Source organism: Lytechinus variegatus, chromosome 2, assembly GCF_018143015.1.
Source record: "Lytechinus variegatus isolate NC3 chromosome 2, Lvar_3.0, whole genome shotgun sequence".
NCBI lineage: Eukaryota > Metazoa > Echinodermata > Echinoidea > Temnopleuroida > Toxopneustidae > Lytechinus > Lytechinus variegatus.
The window spans coordinates 59,799,993-59,826,773 of NC_054741.1; the positions used below are offsets into that span (position 1 = coordinate 59,799,993).

At 34.3% G+C, this 26,781-nt stretch overlaps 2 protein-coding genes across 3 annotated transcripts in view; both read right to left on the reverse strand.

Moving 5' to 3' along the window:
* Nucleotides 1-2,021: 2,021 nt before the first annotated feature.
* On the reverse strand, nt 2,022-8,697 carry LOC121408512 (DNA polymerase delta subunit 4-like). Its single transcript, XM_041599994.1, has 4 exons — nt 8,225-8,697; nt 7,487-7,573; nt 5,027-5,138; nt 2,022-4,524 (listed from the first exon to the last, which is right to left on the reverse strand). Exons 1-4 carry the CDS (start codon nt 8,382-8,384, stop codon nt 4,500-4,502), a joined length of 384 nt encoding a protein of 127 aa, XP_041455928.1. The 5' UTR covers nt 8,385-8,697; the 3' UTR covers nt 2,022-4,499.
* Nucleotides 8,698-14,678: 5,981 nt separating this feature from the next.
* Nucleotides 14,679-26,781, reverse strand: part of LOC121408513 (rab GTPase-binding effector protein 1-like) — a 37,658-nt gene continuing 25,555 nt past the window's right edge. The window contains exons 11-21 of one of the 2 annotated variants that reach the window (XM_041599995.1): nt 26,538-26,662; nt 25,202-25,324; nt 23,977-24,075; nt 22,558-22,656; nt 22,299-22,337; nt 21,670-21,771; nt 20,569-20,758; nt 19,559-19,725; nt 18,269-18,385; nt 17,346-17,459; nt 14,679-15,766 (exon numbers count right to left, since the gene is read on the reverse strand). In XM_041599995.1, coding sequence (XP_041455929.1) covers nt 15,602-15,766; nt 17,346-17,459; nt 18,269-18,385; nt 19,559-19,725; nt 20,569-20,758; nt 21,670-21,771; nt 22,299-22,337; nt 22,558-22,656; nt 23,977-24,075; nt 25,202-25,324; nt 26,538-26,662 — 1,340 coding nt within the window. In that variant the 3' untranslated portion in view covers nt 14,679-15,601. The remainder of the gene's footprint in view (nt 15,767-17,345; nt 17,460-18,268; nt 18,386-19,558; nt 19,726-20,568; nt 20,759-21,669; nt 21,772-22,298; nt 22,338-22,557; nt 22,657-23,976; nt 24,076-25,201; nt 25,325-26,537; nt 26,663-26,781) is intronic. The other variant, XM_041599996.1, reaches the window with a different exon arrangement.

The following is a 26,781-nucleotide window of genomic DNA, read 5'->3' on the forward strand; positions in this document are numbered from 1 at the left end:
CCCCCCCAGGGGGGGGGGCGCAAGTGGCATTTGCAATTAGAGACCTTTCTTTTTTGCTTGTCAACATTTTCAGGTACAAAATATCCTTAATTTGTGGTTGAAAACCCCCCTTTTCTGGGGGGTGGGGGGGGCATAATCGTCAAAATTTATCCTAAAAAAAATTAGCCCCCCCTCCCCTTTTAGAAAATCCTGGATTTGCCCCTGTAGTTGTTAGTAATGAGACTTCTTTTTGAAAACATTAATTGACATTAAAATTAACCTATACAAATGCAGTATATTTTATTTATGCAAAATTATGATCAAAAGCTGAGTGAAATTTTCCTCGGATATATTTAGGTCCCCCGATTTTTCTAAATCTCTCTATATTTCTGTTCTCTCCCCCTCTGCTAATTCTGTTCATGCCTATTATGTTTGAGAATCATTATAGGCTCAGGATGTAAAATCGTGATGCCCTTCTGAGAGAATGGAGTCAGGCACACACAAACAAAAATGAACAGCCAAAATACCCTTAAAGTCTCTTTCAGTTTTGAAGTTCCTTATTTTCTTGCACTTTCTTCCTCCCCTTAATTCAGTTTTTCTCTTGTGCGTTTTTGTGCTCCAGATCTTTGTACGCAAATAGTCGCAGATTGTGCCAGGGATGTGGAGGAGGTGAAATATGTGAATTCGTTTTGTTTGTTTGTTTTTTTTTCGGGGGGGGGGGGGGTGAGAAAAAAAAAGAAGTCACAATAATATATGATTTTGGTGTCCACCACCTTAGGCCTACTATTCTCCTATTTTTTTCTTTCCTTCTCCAATTTCTTTCTCAATTTCTGTTCCTTCTCATCCCCACTGCATTTGAGAATTTTCCATCATTTTGAAAAACTTTAATCGGGGATACCCCCACGCCCCCTCAAGATGATTGTATTGTTTTCATGTAAAATCCACCAAGATCTTTGTTTTGACACGGTAATAGTAAATCATTGATTAAAATTAAAATGTTTGTATAATAGACATATGTATGTCTACACATATTGTTCAAGGGCAATCCAACCCAAATAAAACGGTTTCAGAAGAAAAGGGAAAATCATACAAGTTGGCTAAATCGTGAAACTAAGACCCTTTTTCCAGGATTCACTTCAAGTTACATTTTTCTTTTGTGACATAAAACAATATACCTTGGTTATAAATTTATTACTGCCCCAGGGGAATTGGTACATTAAAAGCAGAAGACCACGAATCCCTGATAATGATGTACATGCATGGGCTCTTGTAAGGTTGTCAGAACCACATCACAATTTACTAACCCAGTTGCCAATATAAAATTTAAATAGACTTAGGGATCTCAATTCTAAAGGTCAAGTCCACTCCAGAAAAATGCTGACTTGAATAGAGGAAATTCAAACTGGCATTGTGCTGAAAATTTCATCAAGATCAGTTGTAAAATAAGAGTTTTGACATTTTAAAATTTCACTTATTTTTCACAAAACAGTGATATGCACAACTAGATTAGTCAGTCGATGATGTCCATCACTCACTATTTCTTTTGTTTTTTTATTGTTTGAATTATACAATATTTCATTTTTTATAGATTTGACAATAAGGACCAACTTGACTGAACCATATAGTATTAAACAATGCTAGTTCAACATGTTCAAGGAGGAATTAATCATTGACATTGTGGAGAAAATTAGAATATTTCATATAATAAAATACAAAAGAAATAGTGAGTGGATGACGTCATAGTCTCCTCATTTACGTACCAGCCAGCATATAACTGTTTTGTGAAATTAAGCGAAATTTCAAAATGTCATAACTTTCTTATTTTACATCCGATTTTGATGAAATTTTCAGGGTTATGCTTGTTGGATTTTTCTTTTTCTATTCAAATAAACTTTTTGTTTGGGTGGACTTGCCCTTTAAGGAATCCATAACTAGCTTATTGCTTGTCCAATTTTTCAAAATTTCACCATTCTGTTTTACTTAATTTTCTTCTCTTTCACACAATATTTCGTGACCAAGGTTGCATTCCCCTTAAGAAGAGGAAACAATCAAAATCAATCTGTTCTATATTAAAAAATGCATTTATTAAATATTTTCTTACATATTAAGAATACATGCAAACAAAAATATGTATCATGTTTACTATATACTCTTCATTAATGGAGTAAACATACATTTCAAATAAAAGGTCAGGAATTGCCACTCCAGTGCAGTTTCATAAATATGACCAAAATATGTCCCATCCCCAAGAATGCATATTATCTAAGACAAATAAACAATTTAATTTTCTAAAAGAAGTTATTTACAAGCAATAGAGTACCGAAGAGTGACTGTCATGACAACAAACCGGCTGGTTCTAAACAGAGTCACAGATGACTATCGTCTATACACATTTGTATTTGCAAAAATTACCATCTTTCTGAGGTTGCAAGCGATGAAATTCCAATAGCAGCCATTTTCTCCTATGAAAAACACACTCCGAGTTCATTTGTTTAGAACCAGGCCGCCATGACACCATGGCAACTGACATCATTGCTTCAGTACTCTGTAGTTAAGAGACCAATCACTAAAAATTCCAAGACAAAATACTTATAATTAAGAATACAATAGCTAGCTTAGAAATATTCATCTACGATACTCCTATTTAAAGCAAAAGAACAGTGAAGAAAAAACAGGGTTCTATAACATCTAAAAACCCCACCTTTATTCTCTAAATATTACTAACAATATTATAGAATTTTTATTTTTATTAAATCCATGATTGATCATATCTTTGACAGAATACATGCATGCCACCGAACCATAGCTTATATTTCATCATATGCATTATAGATAAAAGTATAGCAGTATTGCTTGTCTCTTGAACAGAATACATGTATGTTGTCAGAAATCTCCTTACCATTTCAAAGGTGTGAAAATAAAACAAAGTATTTCACAGTAATTTTATACCACATTTGAAAAGCGAAATATTGTGCAGTACAAGTAGGGATATTACGCTAAAGGGCAACAATTAGTTGACCATTTCATTGCAAACATAAAAATATCCTAGGTTTTTATAGAATTTGTAATTCCAAAAAGAAACTTTGTAGATATTAACTTATATCAAATACACAGCACTCCCCCCCCCCCCATTACCTGCTTAATCCACTTAAATACTATGACAACTATAATGCACTGGTAATATTCTGGTTTTCATACTTGACCATAAACTTTAAAGATAAGAATTACCAGTTAATAAAACTGGATGATGTACGCTGTAGCTGCATCACAGTATTCATCCAATCAAATTCTTTTAAAACCATCAATAAACATCAAGTAATTTGATAAGCAAGAAAAATTGCTAGTATTTCAGGAAAAGCTTAGAATTACAAGTGGCTTGTTATTCAATACAGAACTGCCAACAGTTGGCATTGATCTGTTCACATTACTAAAAAAATTAAAAACCGCAATGCTACATGTACAACAAACATGTAACCATTTCTTATATCTTTCTATGAATATCAACTTTCATAATACAACAATAAAATCATGCAAATGAAAAAGGCAATGTGTAGCATGACTTTAAAAATGTTCTCCGAATGCATATACATAGGTACAAATACATATATCACACTTTTATATGTTCAATTAAAAGACCATCCGACATTCATATGGCAATGTTAAGCGAAATGTTAAAAACATATCAAAACAAATAAGAGAGTAAACTGAAAGATTAATATAGGAAAATATGTATATACCAGTTTAAGTGATGCACAACTATGTGAATCGGTTTAATTATAGTGACCACCTCATCTATGTTGAAAACAGGCCTGCCAAAAATAGCACCAATTTCTTAAAAGTTTATCTTTCAAGTGCAGCAATCCACGTCTATTGAGGTTATTACTAAAAATTCATGATTAGGTCTTACTTTTCTTCAATATTCAAAAAGTAATTCCTTAGAAAAAAACAGAAAGTAATATGTTAGACAATGTTAGTATATATACATCTGATGAGATTTGCCCATTTGAAGATCCCAACAACTGCAGCTTAAGCAAACCCCCAAATTTTAATTTGTATCCAAATTCATTACAAACTTATGATATCACTATTTTTATTTTCATATTTTGCCACTCTTCCAAGAGTTATTTGAATTAGAATGAACAATAACATCAATAATGCCATTAAAAATCCAGATTTATAACTGGAAATAGCTCTCAAGTTCCATCTCATATAACATGATTCTGGGCAAAATGTCAAAATCTGCATTACTTGTAATGTCAAATTTCACTTAAGAGAGACAGAAAGTGAGAAAGACAGAGAGAAACAGAGAGATAGGAAGGAACAACAAATGCATATCTGAATCTGAGAATTATACGTTAGTAAGATGAGTCCTAACGTTGTGCTCACATTGGAGTTCATTTGATTTTTGTTTTTGTTGGAATGTACATGGCGACACAAAATATTTTTTTCCAATCCTTGGCACAGTCACATAATTTACATGCATGTCAGCCAGTTATAGTATCTGGGTAGGTGACGGCAATTCATAGAGGGTATCCAGACCAGATGCTGAAAGAAAACACAAAATATTTCAAAATAAGCAAATGAATACATGAAATCAATAATCAATTACAATATACATGTAGGCCTATAATATATGTACACATATGTGGAATTAATGTAGATTATATGTTGAAATTATCAACTTCAGTTTTTCAGTATCATAGTAAAAAAATACATATAATCCAAATTGGATAAACTAAATCTACAATGGAAACAATTCTATATACACAAGGTTTCAAAAATTCACTCTTGCAGTAAACAAAGTACAAGTAAACATGAGATATAAGAATATCGGTAGTGTTCATACTTAATTAGCTTGATGTAAAACTTCCTACTATCTAATTTCATTATGTGACAGTTATGGGCCCGCTTTTCATCATTTTATGATGGCCCAAAGACCAACCCCCCAATACAAACTAACTTATAAATTGAGATTTCACAAAATATGAACAATAGAAATCTAAACTAATACAAATGAGGTGGGGTACTAAGAAAGTCCTAAACTTACTTTTGGACAAACTCATCATCATCCTCATATTCTAAAATGAGATCTTTGACATGAGGTGAAGGATTGTAACCATGGCTTTCGGCTCTTTCCCATCTCTCTAAACGAGTGATTCCTACATTGAGCAATAATACAAATACATGATTAATAATAACAACAATCATGTTAGCCCCACCCCCCTACAGTGCACAAGCTAGATCTTACACAATTAGGTTACTATAAGCCTAATATGCCTAACTTAACTGTTTAAGTATTAAACCATATTGCAATTCTCACTTTTAAAGTGAAGACCAGGGGAGCGTTTCATCAATATTTTCATCCAACAAGATGTCAGATCTGACATCTTTCCATGATTTTGATCGGCTGTGAGGCACTGTTCCTATGGTAACTGTTGGATAAAATGGGATTTGTCGGATAAAATGTCTGACAAGTCCTTTCATGAAACACCCCCCTGAGCAATTGTCAAAGGTAAAAAAGTGTTGAACCTTCAAGACAGATATGTACTTCATAAAAACTGTATGAAGTTCAAAAGGGATCAATTTCACAACAAGTTTTCAACAAGGTATTAAGGTTATTCTAGAGACTTCTTAGGTTATCTTGCTCACACTTTTATCAACCTGCTATAACAACAGACCTACAGGTACTAAAAATTATTATATTAATATCATCATCTTCCACATTGATTTGTTAAACATTTTGGAGGCCTTGTCCTTGGCATATGGGTACCGTTTTATGAAGACTTTAAAAGAATACACAATTTTGATAGCAAATTTATGATCAGCCAATCAGATTAAAAGATTTTAGTAACTTTTAACTGTTATTGCAAATTTGTTATGACAACAGCTGTGATGAAAAGTCATAAGGGCAGCCTCATAGCTCAGAAACCATTGGGTCTGTCTTAGAAGGACACACTGTACTAATGATTGGATCAATTGCATGATCTACAGAAACCTAGTGGCCCAATGCAGAATGCATGTTTGATCAAAATGTATTTCAAATATCATTCATGCATCATTGTATTGACTAACAGGTGTGCTACTTTGTTTTCAACAAGCTATGCCACATACGTATGGGACTAACTGAAGAGCCGTGCATTCCATCTTGGTAGAGGACCAAAGAGGATTGTAGTGCAGCAAGGATGGGGGGGGGGGTATTCACCCTTAGTAACCCCAAATGACTGTTCGGTTTTGAATCTGTTTTGTGATTGTGCGTGCACTGATGTATGAAAATTATAATACTGATGTAGTTGAGACTAATATCAATTATATTTGTAAGTCAAAGCCACATACCCTGCATGGGCTCCCGGGGGGCCACTTACATTGAGGAGTGGATACCATGCGCGACCAAAAAAACACGTAAAAAGGATGTCCTTTTCACGATAGGGCACGTTACGTACGTAACGTGATAAGGGTGTCAAAAACACAAAAATAATGAAAAAAGGGTATCGATTTTGCTAGGAAAATTACGTGTTTAGGGTCAAATTTGCGGGGATGATAAAACAAAATTAAAATGTTTTGTAAAGGATGTCCTTTTTGCGCCAACACTTCGTGTTTAGAGTCTGATTTGCGCGAGGTGTAGAAGGTGGGGTCGTACCAAACCAAATAAGGTAAAGCCGACGACCGAAGGACCCGTAACAATAAAACATTCCTTTAATACTTGTTTAGGGGTTAATTTCAGGGAATATTTGCCAATAAGAATATCGTTTTGTTTCCAATACTTGTTAAGGGTAGATTTTCGCACGCCAATACTTGTTAAAGGGTGCATTTTCAGAATATAGAAATTACGTGTTTAGGGTGCTTTTCGAGACCCCATGGTTGTGCATGGTATCCACTCGTGAATGGAAGTGGCCCCCCCGGGCATGGGCTCCATTATTGGGATAGTTGATATTCATTTGTATGAATTTCCATGCCTTATTTTTGGCTATCGTCCCTAGATTCATTACATATTAAAAATTACTGTGAATGCATACGGCAAACTAGACCAAAAGCTTTGGTCTCTGTAAAATTGGGTTTTCTGCTGAACTCTGTTGGGCGTTGGCTGACTTGGCTCCACTCACCAAATACAGAGACCAAATTTCTAACTTGATCTGTATACAGGGACACAATGGCCATATGTTTATATACTAAGTTCGGACAAACCATGAAAGTGGGAGTTGCACGACACGACAGCCAAAGTAAATCACTGTTTTTGTCCTTTTAAGTTTATTTTTTCCAGTTTTGGTGCATTTCAGGCCAAAACAGAATAGTAATCTTTGTTTTGGTCCAGTTCTTTTTATATATTTTTATGAAATAAAGACAAAAATCGATGAGCCCTGTCGGGGGGGGGGGGGGATTTTGCATAATAGTTAATCCCCTAATGGTTGCTGCACGATCACGAGCCGTCTGTGTAAGAGGAGAAATATGAATTAAAAAAATGTCACAAAATTCCTTGAAACAGACGGATGCCAGCTGACAGCAAACCTACCAGTACAAGGTCCATATCTCCAATCCAGATCAAATTCCCGGAGTGTGTTAAGATGTTTCTTTCTGATAAGATTTTCAGCACTCTCAACTATTAAAATGAACAAAATATTAGAATAGATTGTATATCATTGAGAGAAATTCAGAGTAACTTTAGAATCCAATGTTATAAATTGATTTTAGAGTCAGTCTAAATACTGTTAGAACGAGGCATCACACACACATGAGACATTATATCACATAGATTTTAGATCTGTATTCTGTAATCGAATCATGACAATGGATTATAAATAAAGATAGATTTCTAAGCCAGAAATCATGGAATAACGATTTTCTTTTCTTTTTCTTTATTCATACCCAACAAGGCATTATGAAATGATAGAAATACCATTAACACTTTGTTAGAATTAACAATTGAAGTAACTTCACATTAAGTAAAACTTACATTTTTTTACAGAAAGAATTGCAGAAAAAAAATTAAATCTAATCTAACTACTGTTGTAACTGTTTAATACTCCCAATTAAAATGAATTTTATGGCAAGAATAGGATTTTTCTTACGACAAATATAATAATCTACAATCGACAATGCTAATATGATAAGTAAAATCCCGACAACAAAATGTTTACATATTTAAATGCTTTGGCATAAACACCGGTCTTTCGGGCTTCGACACAACGCAGCAGCTCTCGATCGTAATCTACACGGTCCATGTCGGCTCCCGCTTGGTACATGTACTCACCTTCGATGGTTCTCTCTGATTTCCTCGGGCTTGCACCGGGGCTTCGAACAGCTACATTTTGCTTGCCTTTCCCCTTGTTTGACTTCTCAAGAATGCGTCCTGATTTTTGCTGACTGAATTGATCAGTGATTAGCTGTTGTGATACTGCCTTGGTCGACATTTTTTGCTAGATGTTAACTTTCTACCTTCAGATCGAAATCGTCGATGTTTTTATGTGCCACAAACTTCTAAAATGGGCTGGCACTGCATGCACTGGCTAGTATCAGCTGATGACAACAACATGTCATAACATGTGGCGTGGGTATTTAAAAGTTTTTAGTTAAGATAATAGACTGTAGATGGAACTCCCGATGAATTCGCTCAAAATCTGTTTTATGTGTGTAGTATCATAGCTTTGTTGATCAAATTTTATAATTGTACAACAGTGACAATGATACAAACTAACAACGTGATCATAAAGTCTAGAGTACAAAAAAGAGAAAGAGCTGAAAAGAGTTATGACTGCGATTACATGGGTTATATTAAAAGACTGTCTATTCTTTATCTACCCTTCTTAGCATCGTCTGCTATCATACCAAAGAACGGTCTTATCTGTTAATACTGTATTTCGCCAATAAAAAGCAGAAATACTGTAACTAAAAACTGACTATCCTACAGTCTCGCCTCGTTACAATCTTTCTTTCTAAAATTGTTTCTTGTACACTGCACACCAATCCCTTCTTCACTCAGTCTCTCTCCCTCTTAAAGGGGAAGTTCACCCTGGCAAAATAGCAGAAAAAATGATGAAAAATATTGGTGAAGGTATGAAAAAAATCCATTCAAATATAAGAATTTCAAGTTTTTGATTTGTGACGTCATAAACGAGCAGCTGCATGCCCCGTTATGGTAGCTAATATAAAATGCATTAGTTTCATTTTTAATGGTTGATGACTTATTTTTTTTTTCTTTCTAGAAGCAGGTGTGAAATCATTTGTGCATTAATTTATATACTGAAGGTACATTGAAAACCATTTTCAATTTTCTGAGAAACCATTTCATTGATTTCCTTACCATAGGATGTGTAGGAAAGCTGCTCACCGCATATGACGTCACAAATCAAATTATTAAAACTCTAATAACTTTTTTATTCTTTGAGGAATTTTCCTCAAACATTCACCAATATCTTTTTATTTTTCTGCTAGTTTTACAATAAACTTTTGTTAGGGTGAAATCCCCCTTAAAAAATACAGGTAAATTTGCCAAAGTCTTAATCTTTCATGACATACCTCAAAATCTGCCGACGTAGAGAATATAAAACACATGTTAGGCATCATCTGGTCTAAAAGTGTTGATTCATAAAATATTGATATCGACTAATGCAAATTTACCTGTAAAGATAACACGGGCCTCCATTTTTCTCGATCACTTCTCTCTCTCTCGTATTCAAGACCACTTACAGGGGGGGGGGGAGAGAACAGTGGATTGATAAGACTTGACTGAATCATAGTGAGTTTGCATGTCCATAGATGGATGAGCCTTCTCCCTAATTCGTATGAGGGAGAAGGGGCGGGGGGAGGGGGGGGGGCAAGGGCCATCAAGAGAACACAATGAAATAAACACCCCATGTCCATTAAAAAAAATGATTTTTTTCAGGAATTTAATCGCTGAATCTTCAAGAAAACTTGAAATAGCATTTTTACAAGCACAAGAAGAGAGGGTAATGGGTAAACTGGATCAAAAATAGACACACAAAACAGATGCTACGTAGAGAACTATCCCATAGTGGAATAGGATTTCACGATCTATCTGATCCATCAAATTAAAATAATGTACTTGAAACATACATTCTCAATGAAAACTAACATAAATGACAATTTAAAAACTTTGTAACTGGTATAATAGACAATCTTAATGAAGGGAAATATTAGGAAAACAAAGTACAAAAAGAGAAATCCAATGTAGAAAGTGATCTGTAAAACACTGTTAGATGGAACCAATTGTTGTTTTTCCTCATTCCAGTGTAAAACTTAGCACAACAAAGCCTGACAGGTTTTTAAATCTTCATTCTATTATCTATTAGAGAACATACTTTGTAACTTACTACATGTACTTTAATTGATAGAATTAAAAAGATTTGTAAACCATGAAAAGACATGATAAATTATGAATGTTAACTTTTATGAATTAGTATCAATAAAATTATGTCAGGATAGAGTCTGTAGGTAGAATCTGACAATGTTGAACAAAATGTAACTTTTATTTAACAGGCTGTTGTTCATACAAAGCAATGACTCACTGGTTAGTAAGGAATGCTCTCATAACCTGAAATAAATGGTGGGCTCTGTGTAATAATTCTTCCATGTTACGAGCTGGACAAGGTATTTCTATCATTGCATGAGTGCCCAAAACATGTCTTGATTGTCCACAAACTAATATTAAAATTGAAGACAATTTAAATCAAATTTTCTGAAATTCTATGTGTTCATTTTTCAGAACTGGGGGGAGGGGGGGATGTTTTACAAAGATTTACATATGACTTGGAGTAGCACTTAAGTATCAACGCGTACATGATATGCCACATGCAATCTTTTTGATAAATACGCAGTAGTGCGCGTCAGCTTGGCATGATCTGACCACTGCAGTACATGTCTTTTACACCGCAAGCAACTAGGTATTTAAGTATGACTCGTAAGTCAAATCTTTGTGAACCCCCACGTTTTCCCTAAATGCTGTATATCAGGAATCCTCAAACAGTAGACATAACATTCAATTACACCATTCTCCCTCTCTCTCTCTGCCATTTGTAATATCAAGAACGTAACAAATAACTGATGGTAACTGATTCACTGTATCAAACCAAACGGTATAAATTAATAAATTATTTTCCCTTCACATATAACAAAAGAAAAAAAAAAATCATGTAACAAAAAGAAAGAAAGAAAAAATCATTAAGAATGCTAGTCTGGATATAATATAGGGTTACTTTCCACGTATTGGGCATTACATGCTACATTGCACATGGTAATCGAATAATTTACAAATATACATATAATATACTGCATATGCCATTATATATGATGATGAAAGTTTATAGTTATACTAATATATACAAGTACCAATAATCCTCTAGTAAAAAAAAGATAATCATAATCTATACAGGTGATAAAGACTAATCAAGGGGATGTTGCACAAAAATGCATTCAATTGCAAGTCAAACTTAAGTCCTCACATTAATCTTAAGTCTTGTAACTGTTTGTAGGTTTGAATCTTGCAACAGAAAGTATCATTTCATTTGCTATGGTTTAACACCATAAATACATTCTTGCAACACTCCCCCAAAGTGTCATACTACTACACACATAGAAACCAATTCCAATCAGTGTAATTATGATTTGTTCTAAGTATATTAATTCATACATACATTAATTGTTGGATACAGTGGCACATAGGATGTGAGACCTTCAGGTGCATGAAATATGACAGATATCAAACATGGAGGGAGTAATTAAGTAGATGATAGACATGAATCATTTTCAAACTTTGGCTCATACATGACATGACACAGCTCGACAATACTGTTTACAGTGTCCAGACATTGTTCAGAGGTGAAACACTTGTGTTCATTAACTCCCACGACATAAGTCATCTCTCACTAGATTGTTTCCCAAAGTTTCACAAACAAAGTCCTGAAAACATGACTACTCTTACGACCATATCGTCAGCGGTCAACCGAACGGTCGTATCACACATACAACGGTGCAAACCCATTTCAGAGAAAATCAACTTCAAAGTTTACTATAATTTTCACACTTACATGTACATGTAGTTCCCCAGCCTTACAACATATTCATTGCTAGAAAAATACATGGTTGGAAAGACCAAGACAATTGCTTGACATTGGTATCTTTATCTTTCCACAAAACTAAGAATCCGAGAAAATATCGCAAAAGAGCTACATGCTTGTAATTTTGGTTTGAGCAGTTTAGATTTTCCCTGTACAAAAACGCCATAGGGAATTCAACAACCCTAATCGCGATTTCAATATGTGCGGTCAGTCAATCGCAATCAATAAAATGTGCACATGATCTTTTGACCCCTAGATGACCTTTGACCATATCATCCTCAACACACATGTGGTATTACCCGAGGATCATTTTGAACCAAGTGTGATAAAATTGATGCTGAAATAAAGAAATGAGAGCAAGTTGAACAAAAACTTGAAAAAAGAATGGACATTACCTCATATCATTGGACATTTTGACAACTAGATGACATTTTATCCCAGAATTCTCACCGACACGAATGTACGAAGTGTGAACATAATTGCTGAAGAAATAAAGTAATGAAGGCAAGTTGAACAAAAACATGAACTTTTGATCCCCAAGATGACCTTTGACCCCATCACATATGGTACTACCAAAGGATCATTTGAACCAAGTGTGATCAAAATTGATGTAAAAACAAAGAAATAAGGGCAATTTGGAAAAAAAAACTTCAAAAAATGATGGAGATAACCTCATATCCCTAGATGACCGTTGACCCCATCCTCCTCCAAAACACAAATGTGATATCACCAAAGGATCATATGTACCAAGTAGGAACTTAATTGATGCAGAAATAAATAAAAAATAAGAGCAAGTTGAACTAAAAACTTGAACATTTTTGTAACAGACCAAAAGGGAAAAATGATTACTACAGTATGTTTCTGCCAAACTTCATTTTGGCAAGACAACAAAAAGTTTAATTTTCTGCCAAAGATTAAATTATTTCTGCAATTTATACAAATGCCATTGCTATAGGATGGTAATCAATCTTCCTTATCCTATAACAGGATCTGTGCTTTTTTTTTTAAATGAAATTTTGCCTGGAAGAAGAAATCAAAAAGATAGAAACATATCAAAAAGTAAGTTTTAGTTAATATATATCACTTGCTTCATTTTGTCAAGTAAAGCTGAATAAAAAATAAACATTTCTTGAACAATATAAAAGACTTAAAGAATGAACTGACCTACATGTACATGTATATACTGAGAGTAATAAATACTAAAACATATAAATTCGCAGGGATATTATATGCAGACAATGATCTTTTATTGAAAGCTGATAAACCAAAATTCAACAAAAATCAGAATACACAATCATGTAATACTGATAAAATAATTCTTAACGATATAAGTACATGTAGCACTACAATAGAATTGAGTTGCATTTAACTTCATTCACTATCACATTTCACGAGAAAGGGGGAAATTATCTTAACTTAAATTTTGCAATCAAAATATCTCTAAAAAGGAGATTAGAAAGATGTGTTGCACTAGTATTTGAAATATATTTGCTTAAATTGTAGTATTTTTGTCAAAAATATTCATTCAGCTTTGGAAAATTATTCGATTATTTTCATAAATTAAATAAGTTACCTCCTAACAACCTTTCCATTATTTGAACATTTTGTCATACATTTAACATCATTTTTTTATATTTGAAAAATATAAATCATGGCAAATTTGATACTCAGAACAAAAAAGGTAATAATTATTAAAGATAAGAAAAAAAATGACATTGTCCAAAAAATAAGATTTCGCATTTCACTGTCTTTCAAGTTTTGTATCATATCTCTAAATATCTAATTAGCCCAAATTAAGAAAGTGTATTATTGGCCTGATTCCTAATATCTAAAACCATGTTCTCAACATTTGGAACCAGGTCAATAAGAGAAGAAGTCTAGCAACAGATGGCCTAAGGTAGGCTTATATGTATTTTAGATGTCTAACAAACGGTATAATTTTGTTGTTGTTTGTTTAAACTAAAAATACAAATATAAATAGCAAAAGCATGTTTACTTTAAGAAAAATGCAAAGTCCATTATATAATGAATACATTTGCCTTTGAACAAGATGAGAAATCAATGGAATGAACATATATGAAATAACCCAAATTCAAGAAATTATCATGATGATGATGATCATCATCATCAAATACAGAACTCACCAATCATCATCATCCAAGTCAGGTTTACTAAGCATAACATGCCCCTGAAATTTGTAATAGATATTTGTAATTATGTATCAAAAGAAATCAATGAGAGGATAATGTGGCTGAAAGTCTGCACATTATTGACAACATGCATTCTTACATGTAGATGGATTGATGAAGAATCATTAGGTTCAGTGGTTTCAACCACATAAATGCAAAACAAACTTCTCAAAAAGTGCATATTTTGACCTACAGTTAACACACAAACAAAACACTGAATTACATGCATTACTGGTGTCTGATTATCTTGTGAGGTAATCCCAAATTCATATTATTACATTATTCAGTTAAACCCTAATACTCCATCTCTTAAAGTAAAGCAGCACCCTGTCCAGCACTTGTACCTTGTTGATGTCCAGGTGATTCGATGTGAATGTGCTGCGATACTTCAGAAGTGAAGCTAGGGCTTGGATGTTCAACGAATCAGGTGTGAAAGAAGCGATTTACATCCAGGCATTCAAACCTTCTCTCAATAGGGATGGAGGGCGATATAATCAGACTATCGAATTCTACGTCACTGGGTCAGTCTGGGTTACTTCGGTCATCACTGAGGAAGGCTACAACTGGCAGCTGAAAATTTCGAGGTAATTCATGGATTTTTTTCTTTGGGTTGAGAGCATAAGTTTGATCTTTCCTTATTTTCAACCAACACAGATGAACTTTCATGATCGTAAGTTTAATCTATAAAGTCTGTTTATCATCACAAAATGTGCAAAATGTTGTTAAATGTATCAACTATATTTGAAATCAAAATGAATTCAAATGGATAGGATTGCATTAAATTGATCTTGAATAGATTTTTTAAGGTAAAAATATGGTATAAGCCTTTTAGATCAAGAAAATTATTCAATTTTTTTTAAAAGAATCATTTCATAAATCAATTGAAGTTGAAACAGATATTTTTCCATTGCAGGGAAACCAATTGCATGTATCTAATGTACCAGATAAATTTACTAGTGGTGAATTTTTGCAATCGATGTATTATAATATTGTTTCCTAGAAATATCAAATGACATGTTTAAAAAACCATGTCATACACTGTAGTGCCAAGTTAGCAATCAACAGCTGATACTAGCATGTGCAATTAAATGTAGGTTAAAATGCTTCAAAGAGCAATCGTACTCAAAAAGGGTAATATTAAACATTTAATTTGTGAAATACCACATGACATTTACTCATGCTGTTGTCCTCTAACTCAATATGAAACTGTATCATTTAAGTTTCACTGTTACCCTTGTATCACATATAACATACTACACTATAGCGTCCTACATACAATTATATACTCTTGCTAAATACTATCCCTCTAACTATCAAAGGAAAAGCTAGCTCTATTCCTACGATAATACTTCTAATTGTACACTGCTACGTGTTGTCTGGTGCTTCTTTGCTAAAATAAGGAGCTGATTCATTGACAAGTAGCGTATGGCAGACATCACAAACAGGCATCTTTCTCCTTCGAGGGCCACTCTCCACAGACTTGGTCACACAGTCCGGGCAGAACACCTTACCGCAGTGCTTACAGTGGTTCTACAAATTAAACACAGAGGAAAAAATGTAGAGAAAATAAAACTGCATTTTTAAAAAGATTTTGTAACAATAATAATAACATTCCGCTTTTATATAAAGCTCAATACTTTGAAATGTGTCTAAGCGATACATATTATATTATTACCCCGTCACAAGATCTTGGCAGGCCCGCACACAATGTATGCACTTTCTCCAATTCCTGAGGAGAAATTCAACGTCACCGAAGACTGAAAATTAACCTGTGTAAGAACTTCCACATGACATTGAATTTTAAACTTTACTCAACCAAGTAGATAGGACTATGGAAATAAGATTACCGAGCAGGGCTACTCAATATTCTTGATGGAAGTTATCATTCCGTAACATTATGATCTCATTGCATTATGTATACGTGCAGCCATATTCATTCTGTTTGTTTGCAACTTGTAATTACTCTGCCAGACCGCTACAGTCAGAGCGTTCTGTGGTGTGTGACACAATTGTGTCACACAAGCATGGCAAACAGAACGCAACAATATTGTAATTTTATGGAATTCGAGCAAGAACACTGAGGAATCCTGAATGGTAAATTTTTTTCCATAGTCCCACTTGATTGATTATATCAGATTTATTTGAAACTTGTTTATGGAATGTTTACTTTGTCAAAGTCTTTGACTCTGTGAACTTGAATTTCTTACGTAATCCTTCATTTTATTGGTCCATTGGTGTGCATAAAATTACACAGGTCGCATTTATCGCACATCGGTTAACCAACCATTTTGACTCAAACCTATGGTGGATGCTACTTTGTTGAATTCCTAACCAATTGTGTCATTCTACTGATCGGTTCAGAAAAGAAATATATAAATATACATAAAGTTCATGAAATATGAACAAATAACATATCAGTAAACCATAAGTAAAATGGAGAAAAAAATCAATGAATCAGTTTTTTAAAAATCATTGAAGGAAAAATCCACCCCCAAAAAAATTGATTTGAATATGAAAAGAAAAATCCAACAAGTATATCACTGAATATTTCATCAAAATCAGATGTAATATAAGAAAGTTATGACATTTCAAAGTTTCACTTAATTTCACAAAACAGATATATGTACATCCTGGAGGGTATGCAAATAAGAAGCTGATGACATCATCCACTCACTATTTCTTTTGTATTTTTATTATATGAACTAGGTAATATTCTATTTTCCTCCTCATTGTCGAGTGAAAAAACAATTAATTCCTCCCTGAACATGTGGATTGAGCATTGATTAAAACTATATGATTCAGTCAAGTTCGTCCTTATTGTCAAATTCATAAAAATGAAATATTGTATAATTCAAAGAATAAAAAAGAAAAAGAAATAATGAGGGACATCATCGATTGTCTCATTTGAGTTGTACATATCACTGTTTTGTGTAAAATAAGCAAAACTTAAAAATGTCATAGCTTTCTTATTTTACATCCGATTTTTCAGGCAATTTTCAGCGCTTTGCTAGTTTGATTTTTCTCTATTTATTCAAATCATCATTTTTCTGAAGTGAACTTGACCTTTAATGAAAGTATACATGGAAATCATTTAAAATCTTGGTCAAACCTTTTTCTTTTTACTAGTTCCAAAGACAGTCTTACAATTATTGCACTTATCAGCATCATCCTCATGCTGCCACCTGACTTCATTGTCTTTCTGCCTTATGACTTCAAGCTGAACCTGCATTAGAATTAACACAAACACAATTATCAGTTTGTGGGACTACAGTGTGATAAGCAACCCAGAGAGAAAAGAATTTCAATTATTATCTCACTATTTTAAAAATTCTGAATGAAAACATGGCAATTCAATTTCTCAATTTTACAGTAATACATCTCACAAATATTAAAATTGTCCATTCATTAATTTGTCAGTGATTTTACAAACTGGCTCAAGCCTAATTTTCGGTTAAATTTTTGAATTTTTTTTTTTTGCATATACTGGAAGCCTGCGATTCACTCTATTGATTTGCCAAATTTCAGATTCAAATTGAAACATTATTTAAAGAAAAAGAGCACATTCAATTTTCTTAAGAACCAGCTCAACTTCCTCCTTTGATTTACGAACTGGCTCTAACCATTCTTTGTGTACCATAAAGTCTCTGGAATTGCATGCACAGGTCACCGTAATGTAGTGCGCATGTGCTTTGTGCCTCTAAAAAACATGCAAATGGTATAAATGATCTTACGAACTGGCTCAAACTATGATTTGTGCCGCTAAAAACAGTGTGCATGGTACGCATGATTTTACGAAGTGACTCAAACCCCCTGTTTTGGCTAAAAAATAGCAGCTTCTGAAATGTGCTTTATTTCAAATATTGAAAAAATGAACTTACAAATTGGGGACAAAATGCGAAGGTATGAGAGTCTGAAAAACATCCAAACATCCGAACGCGAATATCTCGAAATCATGTTTTGGAGACAAGCTGATGTTTGAGCCGGTTTGTAAAATCACCAACGATTTATGTTGATTTGCCATTACACACCCACCTGTAGAGATTGTGATAATTTGACAAAGTCTTTCTGCACAGCCTCTGAGTTTTCTAGCTCTGATTGTAGATTCTGATTCTTTTTCCTCCTCTCTTGCAATTCGGCTTCTAAATTTGTCTGCAGAGAAAAATGAATTCTTCATAAATGGTCTGACCTAGTGCTGCATGATAGCAAGAGTATTTTGAAATAATTGTAACATTGAAATTGTAACAGACAATACTGGGTCTAGGCCCTACTTCATCATAACGGAACACAGCAATCCATCCAATGCTATCAGAATTTGGTTACTTTTTCCATTTTTGTTGTTTGAACAATGTACAACGAAAACAAGCAAAACTGATCAATCTGATAAGATTTAGAGTTTTCTTTTCAATTTTTGCTTTCTCACAATGTTGAAATTCAAATTAAATCTTTACATGCTGATGATAACAAATATGTGTATAGCCCCATTTATCTGTGAAAGAAATATTCAAAGGTGCTGACTTCCAGTTTGTCACATATTATTCAGACAATCACACAGTGGATGAAAAAGATAAGTCTGGTTCAAGGTCTCGAGGTAAAGGAGGAAGGGGGTTCCAACAGACCATCAAAATACGGGATTCCTACCAATAAGATGTCACTGGAATCCAAAAAGAACCATTTACACCGTGAATCAGCCCCACTTTATCAAGGGGACAATGACACAATATCTCTCACCTAACCAGGGTTACTCTTACTAGGCTTAGTGACACCTATCACTGATTTATAATCAATTCTATTTCTTTTTTTCTGACAACATCCATGTGAGCTGTTCCTATCAGGCCCATTGATACCTGTTATTATCTTCCAAATTAATGTGATACCAGGGTCCCATTACACAAAGGTTAGCGATTGATCGTATGCTTGATTTTTACCATTGATTGTACATTGTAGTCAATGGAATCAATCATAGAAAAATGTTCTACGATCATTGCTAAGCTTTGTGTTACGGGCCCCTGGTCCATTGTAAAGGAAAATTTTATTTGTTACATATATGTTATCTATGGCAGATAAGAATGGGGGGGGCTCCATCTTTGCGAAAAGTGAATAACCATTTTGAAAAAAACATTGTACCGCTTGTCAATTTTTCTTCTTCAGAAAATTTCCCCCCATCTCCTTGTAAAACTTCTATTTGCCATCGGTTACGATGTGGTAACTAAAAGATATTCAGCTTTAATAATAATATCAACATTTGTAATGCACCGGTATCCATCATAAAAAAGATGCTCATGGCGCAATAAAGAAAAGAAAAGAAAAAGAAAGCTTTAATACCTTATGTGCTGACAATTCTTCAACCTGTTCCCGAAGTGCAGTGATGACCTCTTTAGACTTTCCCTGCATAGACTTCTTTGATTCCTGGACCTCTCTCAAGGTTTCTTCCACTTCTCCTCTAGTTTTCTTCTCTTTCTCATAGTCTTCTCGCAGGTTCCGTAATACAACTGGAAATAAGAATTAGTCAATATAAAACAACCAATGATAAGATTATGACCTCAATTCTACAGGCAAAAATAGATAGTCCTTCATATTGTGAAATCTAAGTTTTCTAGATTCTATTCTGATATAACAAAATTTACCCACTACACCATTTCTATTCTTTCTATGCAGTGTCACAACATTTGCTCTGGTCTTAATATCTTAGAGGGCATAGGGTTAAGGATTGTATCATAGATTTTGTGGTTCTGAATAATGTAAAGATAAGGATTAGGGTTTATTTAGTTTTAGATATCAGGTTTTATGTTTGGCTTATTAACATGCAGATTTTCCATCGGAGCATTTGTCACCACAGCAGATGTAAGGGAACCTTTTACTCATAAGCCAAGCATCGTTGTGATTTATCATTACTTCAAATCATTCCTGACAGTGTACTCTTTGAGTTAGAATTTATTGGCAATTTGCAAGTAAAATTAATTGCAAATGAATAGTAAATTTTTACAATCAATTATGCCTCCTGAATATTGACATGGAACTGTGACTGACATCAGACAAAACATTGAACAGATACAGACTAGGATCTTTATCATTATCTAGGTACAGTGAATTTCTGCGATTGCAGAAAACGGACGAAATCCATGGAAAGGTATTGAAGCCTTGGCCTTGGGTATTGAAGCCTTGGCCTTGAAGGTTTATGCCTTGACTACAACACTGGTGTGTACAAAGTCTATGGGAAAACAGAATTTTCGTTTTCTGACATGCTGAAACGGATTTTGAGATTTTCTGAAACGGAAAAGGCAATTTTTTGAAACGGAAAATCACTGTTCCTAATTATCTATTGCACTACTCACGTAGTTCCTCCTTGTAATCATCCAGCTCAGTCTGGTAGGTGTCCTCCATGGTCATGCGTTGATGTTGCTCTGATTCCAGCTGCTCCCTGGTGAAGCTAAGCTCACTCCTCAGCGAGCTCTCCGTATGGTCAGCATTCACCCGCACTGTGATGATGTCATCACGGTACTTCATGCACAGACGGGAAAGCTCCTGCACAAAGTATTAAAGTATTCAGCAACATTTAAAGGGGAAGTTCACCCTGACAAAAAGTTTATTGTAAAAGTAGCAGAAAAAAATAATAAAAAATATTGCCGAAGGTTTGAGAAAAATTCATCAAATAATTAAAAAGTTATTAGAATTTCAATTATTTGATTTGTGACGTCATATGCGAGCAGCATTCCTACATAGCGAATGGTAAAAAATCAATGAAATGTCATTTTCTCAGAAAATTGAAAATGGTTTTCACTGTAACTTTTGTATATCAATAGACAAATCATTTCATACCCGATCATGAAAAGAAAACAAAATTAAGTCCTCAGGAACCATACAAAATTTGAAATTCATACATTTTATATTACATAACACATGGGGCAGCTGCTCGTATATGACGTCACAAATCCAAAATTTTGAACTCTAATAACTTTCTTACACTTTAACGGATTTTCCTCAAACCTTCACCAATATTTTTACTATTTTTTCTGCTATTTTCACAACAAAGTTTTCTTCAGGGTGAACTTCCCCTTTAATCACAACGATAAATTAGCTGAGGGGGGGGTAGGGGCTCTGAAACAGTTTGAGGAAAGTACGAAGGTGTAATAGTGGGCAGTAACAATGACTCTACAAGTTGTCCGGTGCACCTCACAGCGAGTGTTTTATCAATATAAACCCGATTTCTTTTAAAAATCATTCTGAATATCTATTTTCATATTTTCATTCTGCCAGGGATTTAATTGCCGGAATATCAGTATTTCTTCCCCCAAAACTAGAAGCCAAACTTGATAGTGTGGCTAGTTCACTCATTGCAATGTTTAGTTTTGTGCAGGTGTATTGACATTCGTAACTTACTAAAGATTAACCGGACACCCCACTTAATTTCATCAAGTAGTCAACGTCTTACGAACCTGTGGTGATGTTGGCAAGTCAAACGGTTCGCTGCTTTGAAGGGATTGATGTAAAGACCTTTTGGCACTAAGACTGTCATTCTCTTTCTGTAACTTTGTGACCTGAAGAAAAAAAAAAAACCACCAGCACAAATAATGAAAATGTGTCTTGTGGAGACTTTTAGGGGATCAATCAAAATACAGATCTGTGTATAGGTCATTCGGATGGAAAGACAACCAATTCAACCTCTTCCCCAATGTCCAAATTAATAAATTCAGAAAAAAAGAAGAAAAATCTTGCATCCTTTAACTCTCCTCAGAGTAGTGACAAAATAATGACACAAAGTGAATACAAAATGGGTAAAATGGTCAAAAAAATCTTTATTAAATAATTCCAAACAAAGGTTACTTTTCCTTGGAATGTGGCATTATTATCATTGAATCATGATAAAATAACCAAATATGTGATTGAAGCACAAAATGTCACAGGAACTACATAAATTACAGTATTAAAATCCTGAGGAAAGAAAATGGGCTGGCCAAAACCAAATAAATCAGCTGCTACATGTATATAGAAACTAACTGTGTATGTTCCAATAAACTTTGAGATACACAAAGAACTGAATGTTGAATGTCTAAAGTACACTTACTTCTTGGTAAAGTTGTTCTCTGGATTCAAATAGAATTTGCTGCAGTGAGAATATGGGAAGAAAATCAAATTATTGGAAATATTACAAGCAGGTTGTGCATTTGATTGTTTTATTTGCAACACAAACATAAAGAATCTATATCAATGTGGCAGTTCCTGAAAAAAATATGTACAGATTACTTGAAACACATGAAACACACAAAACATTAAAAAATTGAAAATATTGATGAATGAAAGATGCATAACGAAATGAAACTTACCATTTGGGAATGTAACTCATTTTGTGATTTTAAATATTGGTGTCTAATATTTGATAAAAGTTGCTCCGACTCTCCGTTCTTGGTGGTGAGTGTTTTGATCTGAAAGGAAATTCATATATACTTGTATGAAGAAAATTATGAAAATTGTGCAAATGCAATTCAGTTATTCACAACTACCGCCATCATAATCTTCCTCATAATTGTGGTAAATTACCACCATCATTGTCCTGACGATCACTTTTATTATAATCATCATCACGATTATACCCGTCATTAACATCAGAGTTGTCATCATCATTCTCATTATCCTCGCCAACATCATCACCATCATCATCATGTTCATCATATCCTCAACATAATATTCATCCTTATCAGCATCATTATTTTCATTATTGCCATCCTCCTCCTCCTCCTCCTCATCCTCCATACCACCTTCATCAATCATGATTACCATCATCAACACAATAAGTAGGACTAGAGCTTGCCTCATTGACAGTACATAATCAGACCTGCCAACCTCTGGGAATGAAAAACTGTATTCTGTGATATACAAAAAATGAATTTTCTCCCCCAAAAGTGTGTTTTATAATAAAATGCTCTGCGCACTCGCTCATCGGGGCGCCCAAGCTGCATGCAAGCTAAAATGCGCACTGCTCTTGCAGATGAAAAAAAAATTGAAACTTGTGTATATCTCAACCTGGTTTTTACAAAATGATTGGGAAAAAAAATACCTGAAATTACATTGATCTAATAACCATATTTGTGTACATTTTATGAAATAGAGACATTTAGAGATGATTTTTCTCAATAAATAAAAAAAATTTTTTTACAAAAAAAATATTTTGTAAAGAAAAAACGTACTGCCGTATCTTGCTTGAAAAAACGTACACCTAAAACGTAATGGATGGCAGGTCTGCATAACACATGGCATTGTCAAGCAAGTATATGCCTAGCAATGAAAATGAGACCAACAAAGTAAGAATTTGAACATTTATCAAATACAAGGCATTAGCAATGTTGCGTCTCGCCCACTTGTGAAAGTAACCAGAAATATTGTCATTTGCGAGGGCACGCAGCAGAATTGTATCAAATGTTCATTGTAAAATAACTGGGATGGAATAACATTTGTCATAAGAGTCTTGCGCATAAACTTCAATGTTGAGCTCAAAATGACCTTTGACCTTACCATGTCACCTCTGAACACAATAAATGCAGGTCTCCTAAGTACAGCTACAACCCAAGTTTGGTTCATAAGTGACTTACGGTAGCAAAGCTATGTCATAACAATGTTGTGTCACAATGTTTGTGACGGACAGACGGACAACATTTGGATCCTTATGTCTCGCCTTCACTTCTGGTTGGCGAGACAAAAAGTGATAAACAGTTGAGTTTTGAAATAGGTGATCTCATTAAATTCACCTGTATCTGAGCATCTTCTGCAGCATTCTTCAGGCTTTCCTCCAACTCTGAACGGATCTTCTGTTCTCTTAATACATTGTCTATCTCCTGCTCAAGTTGCTGAAAAGAAATAATAATTTTAAAAAAATCTTTTCATTGGCCATTATAAATACTAGCAGTAGCTAGAATTACATGGCACATTTTCAAGATAATTATGTAGTGAGCATGATATTAACTGCAGACACTAAGAATATGGATTCCACATCATTACTGGGAACCATTCAAAGGCATTTTCCTTTGAATAACAAGGCCACCTTCCCACACCTTAATTTCTTGATCATCCATGAGTGGCTCTTAAACTTTAATTGACTGATTATAGGAATGTCCACAGGTTCCTACATTTGGAATAGGATCAGATATATTGCTGACAAACAAACATTGAATTGAACACAGGTTCCATATGAAGAAAACTTAGCAAAACATTAAGCACTGCTAACACTATACGATTCATTGCGATCCATACTTCAAAGAAATTGTGATAACATTTGATACGGACATTCTAACTGATAAAATCTTACAGATCAGTGTTGGGAATAGTGGTAGGACTATTGAAATCGAAATTCAGTCAATTTTGAGCCTCCATGTAGGAATAAAAATCAAATTAAATACCAAATTGAAATGACGTTATCATTGGCTGCGACTTGAAGCAGATTTGGACTTTACTCAGACCACAGGTCTTGCCACAAAATAAAAAATATGATATCAGTATTTCTAACATCATGTCAAACGTTGAATAAAGTAATTTCACTTCTTGGAACTTTCATATTTAATGCAAAGTGTGATTTCTTGAAAAATTGTATTGTATCAGATGGCAGTGTGAGACGGGCTTTAATCACACATATATTTGGTTGGGATTTACTGCGTGCAACTTTTAGGAGTTTGCAAACAAGATGGGGGGGGGGAGGACTCAGTGACTGAGAGACATACGCTTCCTTGGAGTGATTTTAGGGGTTTGACATTCTTACTAGCCTAATTTCAAACTCTTCTCGCTGGTGTACTAATATAAGGCCGAGATCAACCATGAATATTCATGAGCCCACTCAATCACACCAATAAACATTCTAAAATAGAGGTTTGGTTTGTATAATACTTCATCGTAGCAGGATTCATCTAACCTTAACATCAAAATATCCATCCTAATCCATTCCCTACAATAGTTGAACGCCTTCAGCAAAGAGAGTGTTACCTGTCTAAGTGTTCTTGAACTTTCCACTGATTCAGAGTATTTAGTTTGAAGGCCCTGCAGCTGCTGTTCATAGTTGGTACACATGTCACATGGCCTTCCTAACTTCTCCCGAGCAAACCGAATCTGACAGGTGAAGTACATAAACCAAACATTGATTTATTTCATTTAATTTCATTTATTGGTTTTTGCGACATTTTTCATAACAAAATGTATACAGTATCCAAAAATATTAAGGAAAACCCCCTCTCAAATACATCTTTTCAGTGCAGCTCTTCAACAAAATATTTTCTGGATCTCAAACAATAATTCAAGAAGAGGAGACATGAGAGGAAACTTTATTTACATGAAGAATCCATTCCCAAAGATGCTGCATACAAAGTTACACTTATTAACCCTGTCCATGTGTTATTTGCACCAATGCACACTCGATGCTGCGTGAACTTCGCATTTCATGCTCAAACAAACAATGCATTGTTTTCCTCCCTGAAAATAATTCAGCACACAGGGGGTTCATGGCCCAGCACACAAAGAGTTAATCAGCAAATCTGTGAAAGGTGTACCCAGGCATACTCACTTCTGCGAGATACGGTAACTGCGAGGCATGAAATGGATCCATAAATACCATATACATATTTTGATATATTTGAAGAGTAGACATTATGCATTATCTGATATTGTAATTTTTTTCTGAAAAACATCTTTAAGATAAATTACATGATAAATCAGCATATTGATATTCAGGAAGAGTTCTTTCATTATAGATACTGAAATTGTTATTTTACACTGAAGGATAGTTAAAATTGTAAACAAAACAACCATAGCACACGCTAAAGTTTATACACTGACTGAGCTATTTTGACAGCTAAAAAGAAAGAAAGAAAAAGTATATATATTGCATATGTATCGTGAAAAATGCTAACAGGGACTGAATTAGCTCCTGCCTATCACCCAGTCTTTTTAAGGGTTAAAAAACATATCACTGAGGCCTGACAATTGCAACCCCCTATTTGTATCTCATTGTGAAGATTGTTGAAACTACTCTAACCAATGCTCTCACCACTAGACTACACATACCACATGGGTCTTGTGATCGCAAAGTTGTGAGTTCAAATCCCCCCTCTGCCACTGCCTCCACTTCGATAAAAAGGCCCATTAGTAATTTCCGTTGTCTATAGGGTCAGCCACTATGCCTGATCAACTTTGATGTAAAATTTGTCCTATGTAATTGATTATAGATCAGTTTGGCGTTATACCAGCACAAACAAAAGAAAAACCTGTCCTACCAAGTTCCTATGGGAGTTACCATAACAGAAACAGGATTGCTGAAGACACTAACCTCTTCCTGTATTTTTGTCCATTCAGTATCACTGACGACTCTCTTGCCTGCCAGCAGGGAGTAGAGATCAGTCTTAGAGCGAGCACTGGCCAAAACACTCTTCATCTCCTCTGATTCAGGAGTTCCTAAAAGTAAAAAAAAAATAAACAATTACGATGCAGGAAATCTTTTAATGTAGTATCTCTTCCATTTGCTATTTCTTACAAATGCTACACAATTATATTTTTAGCAGGATTTTACATAG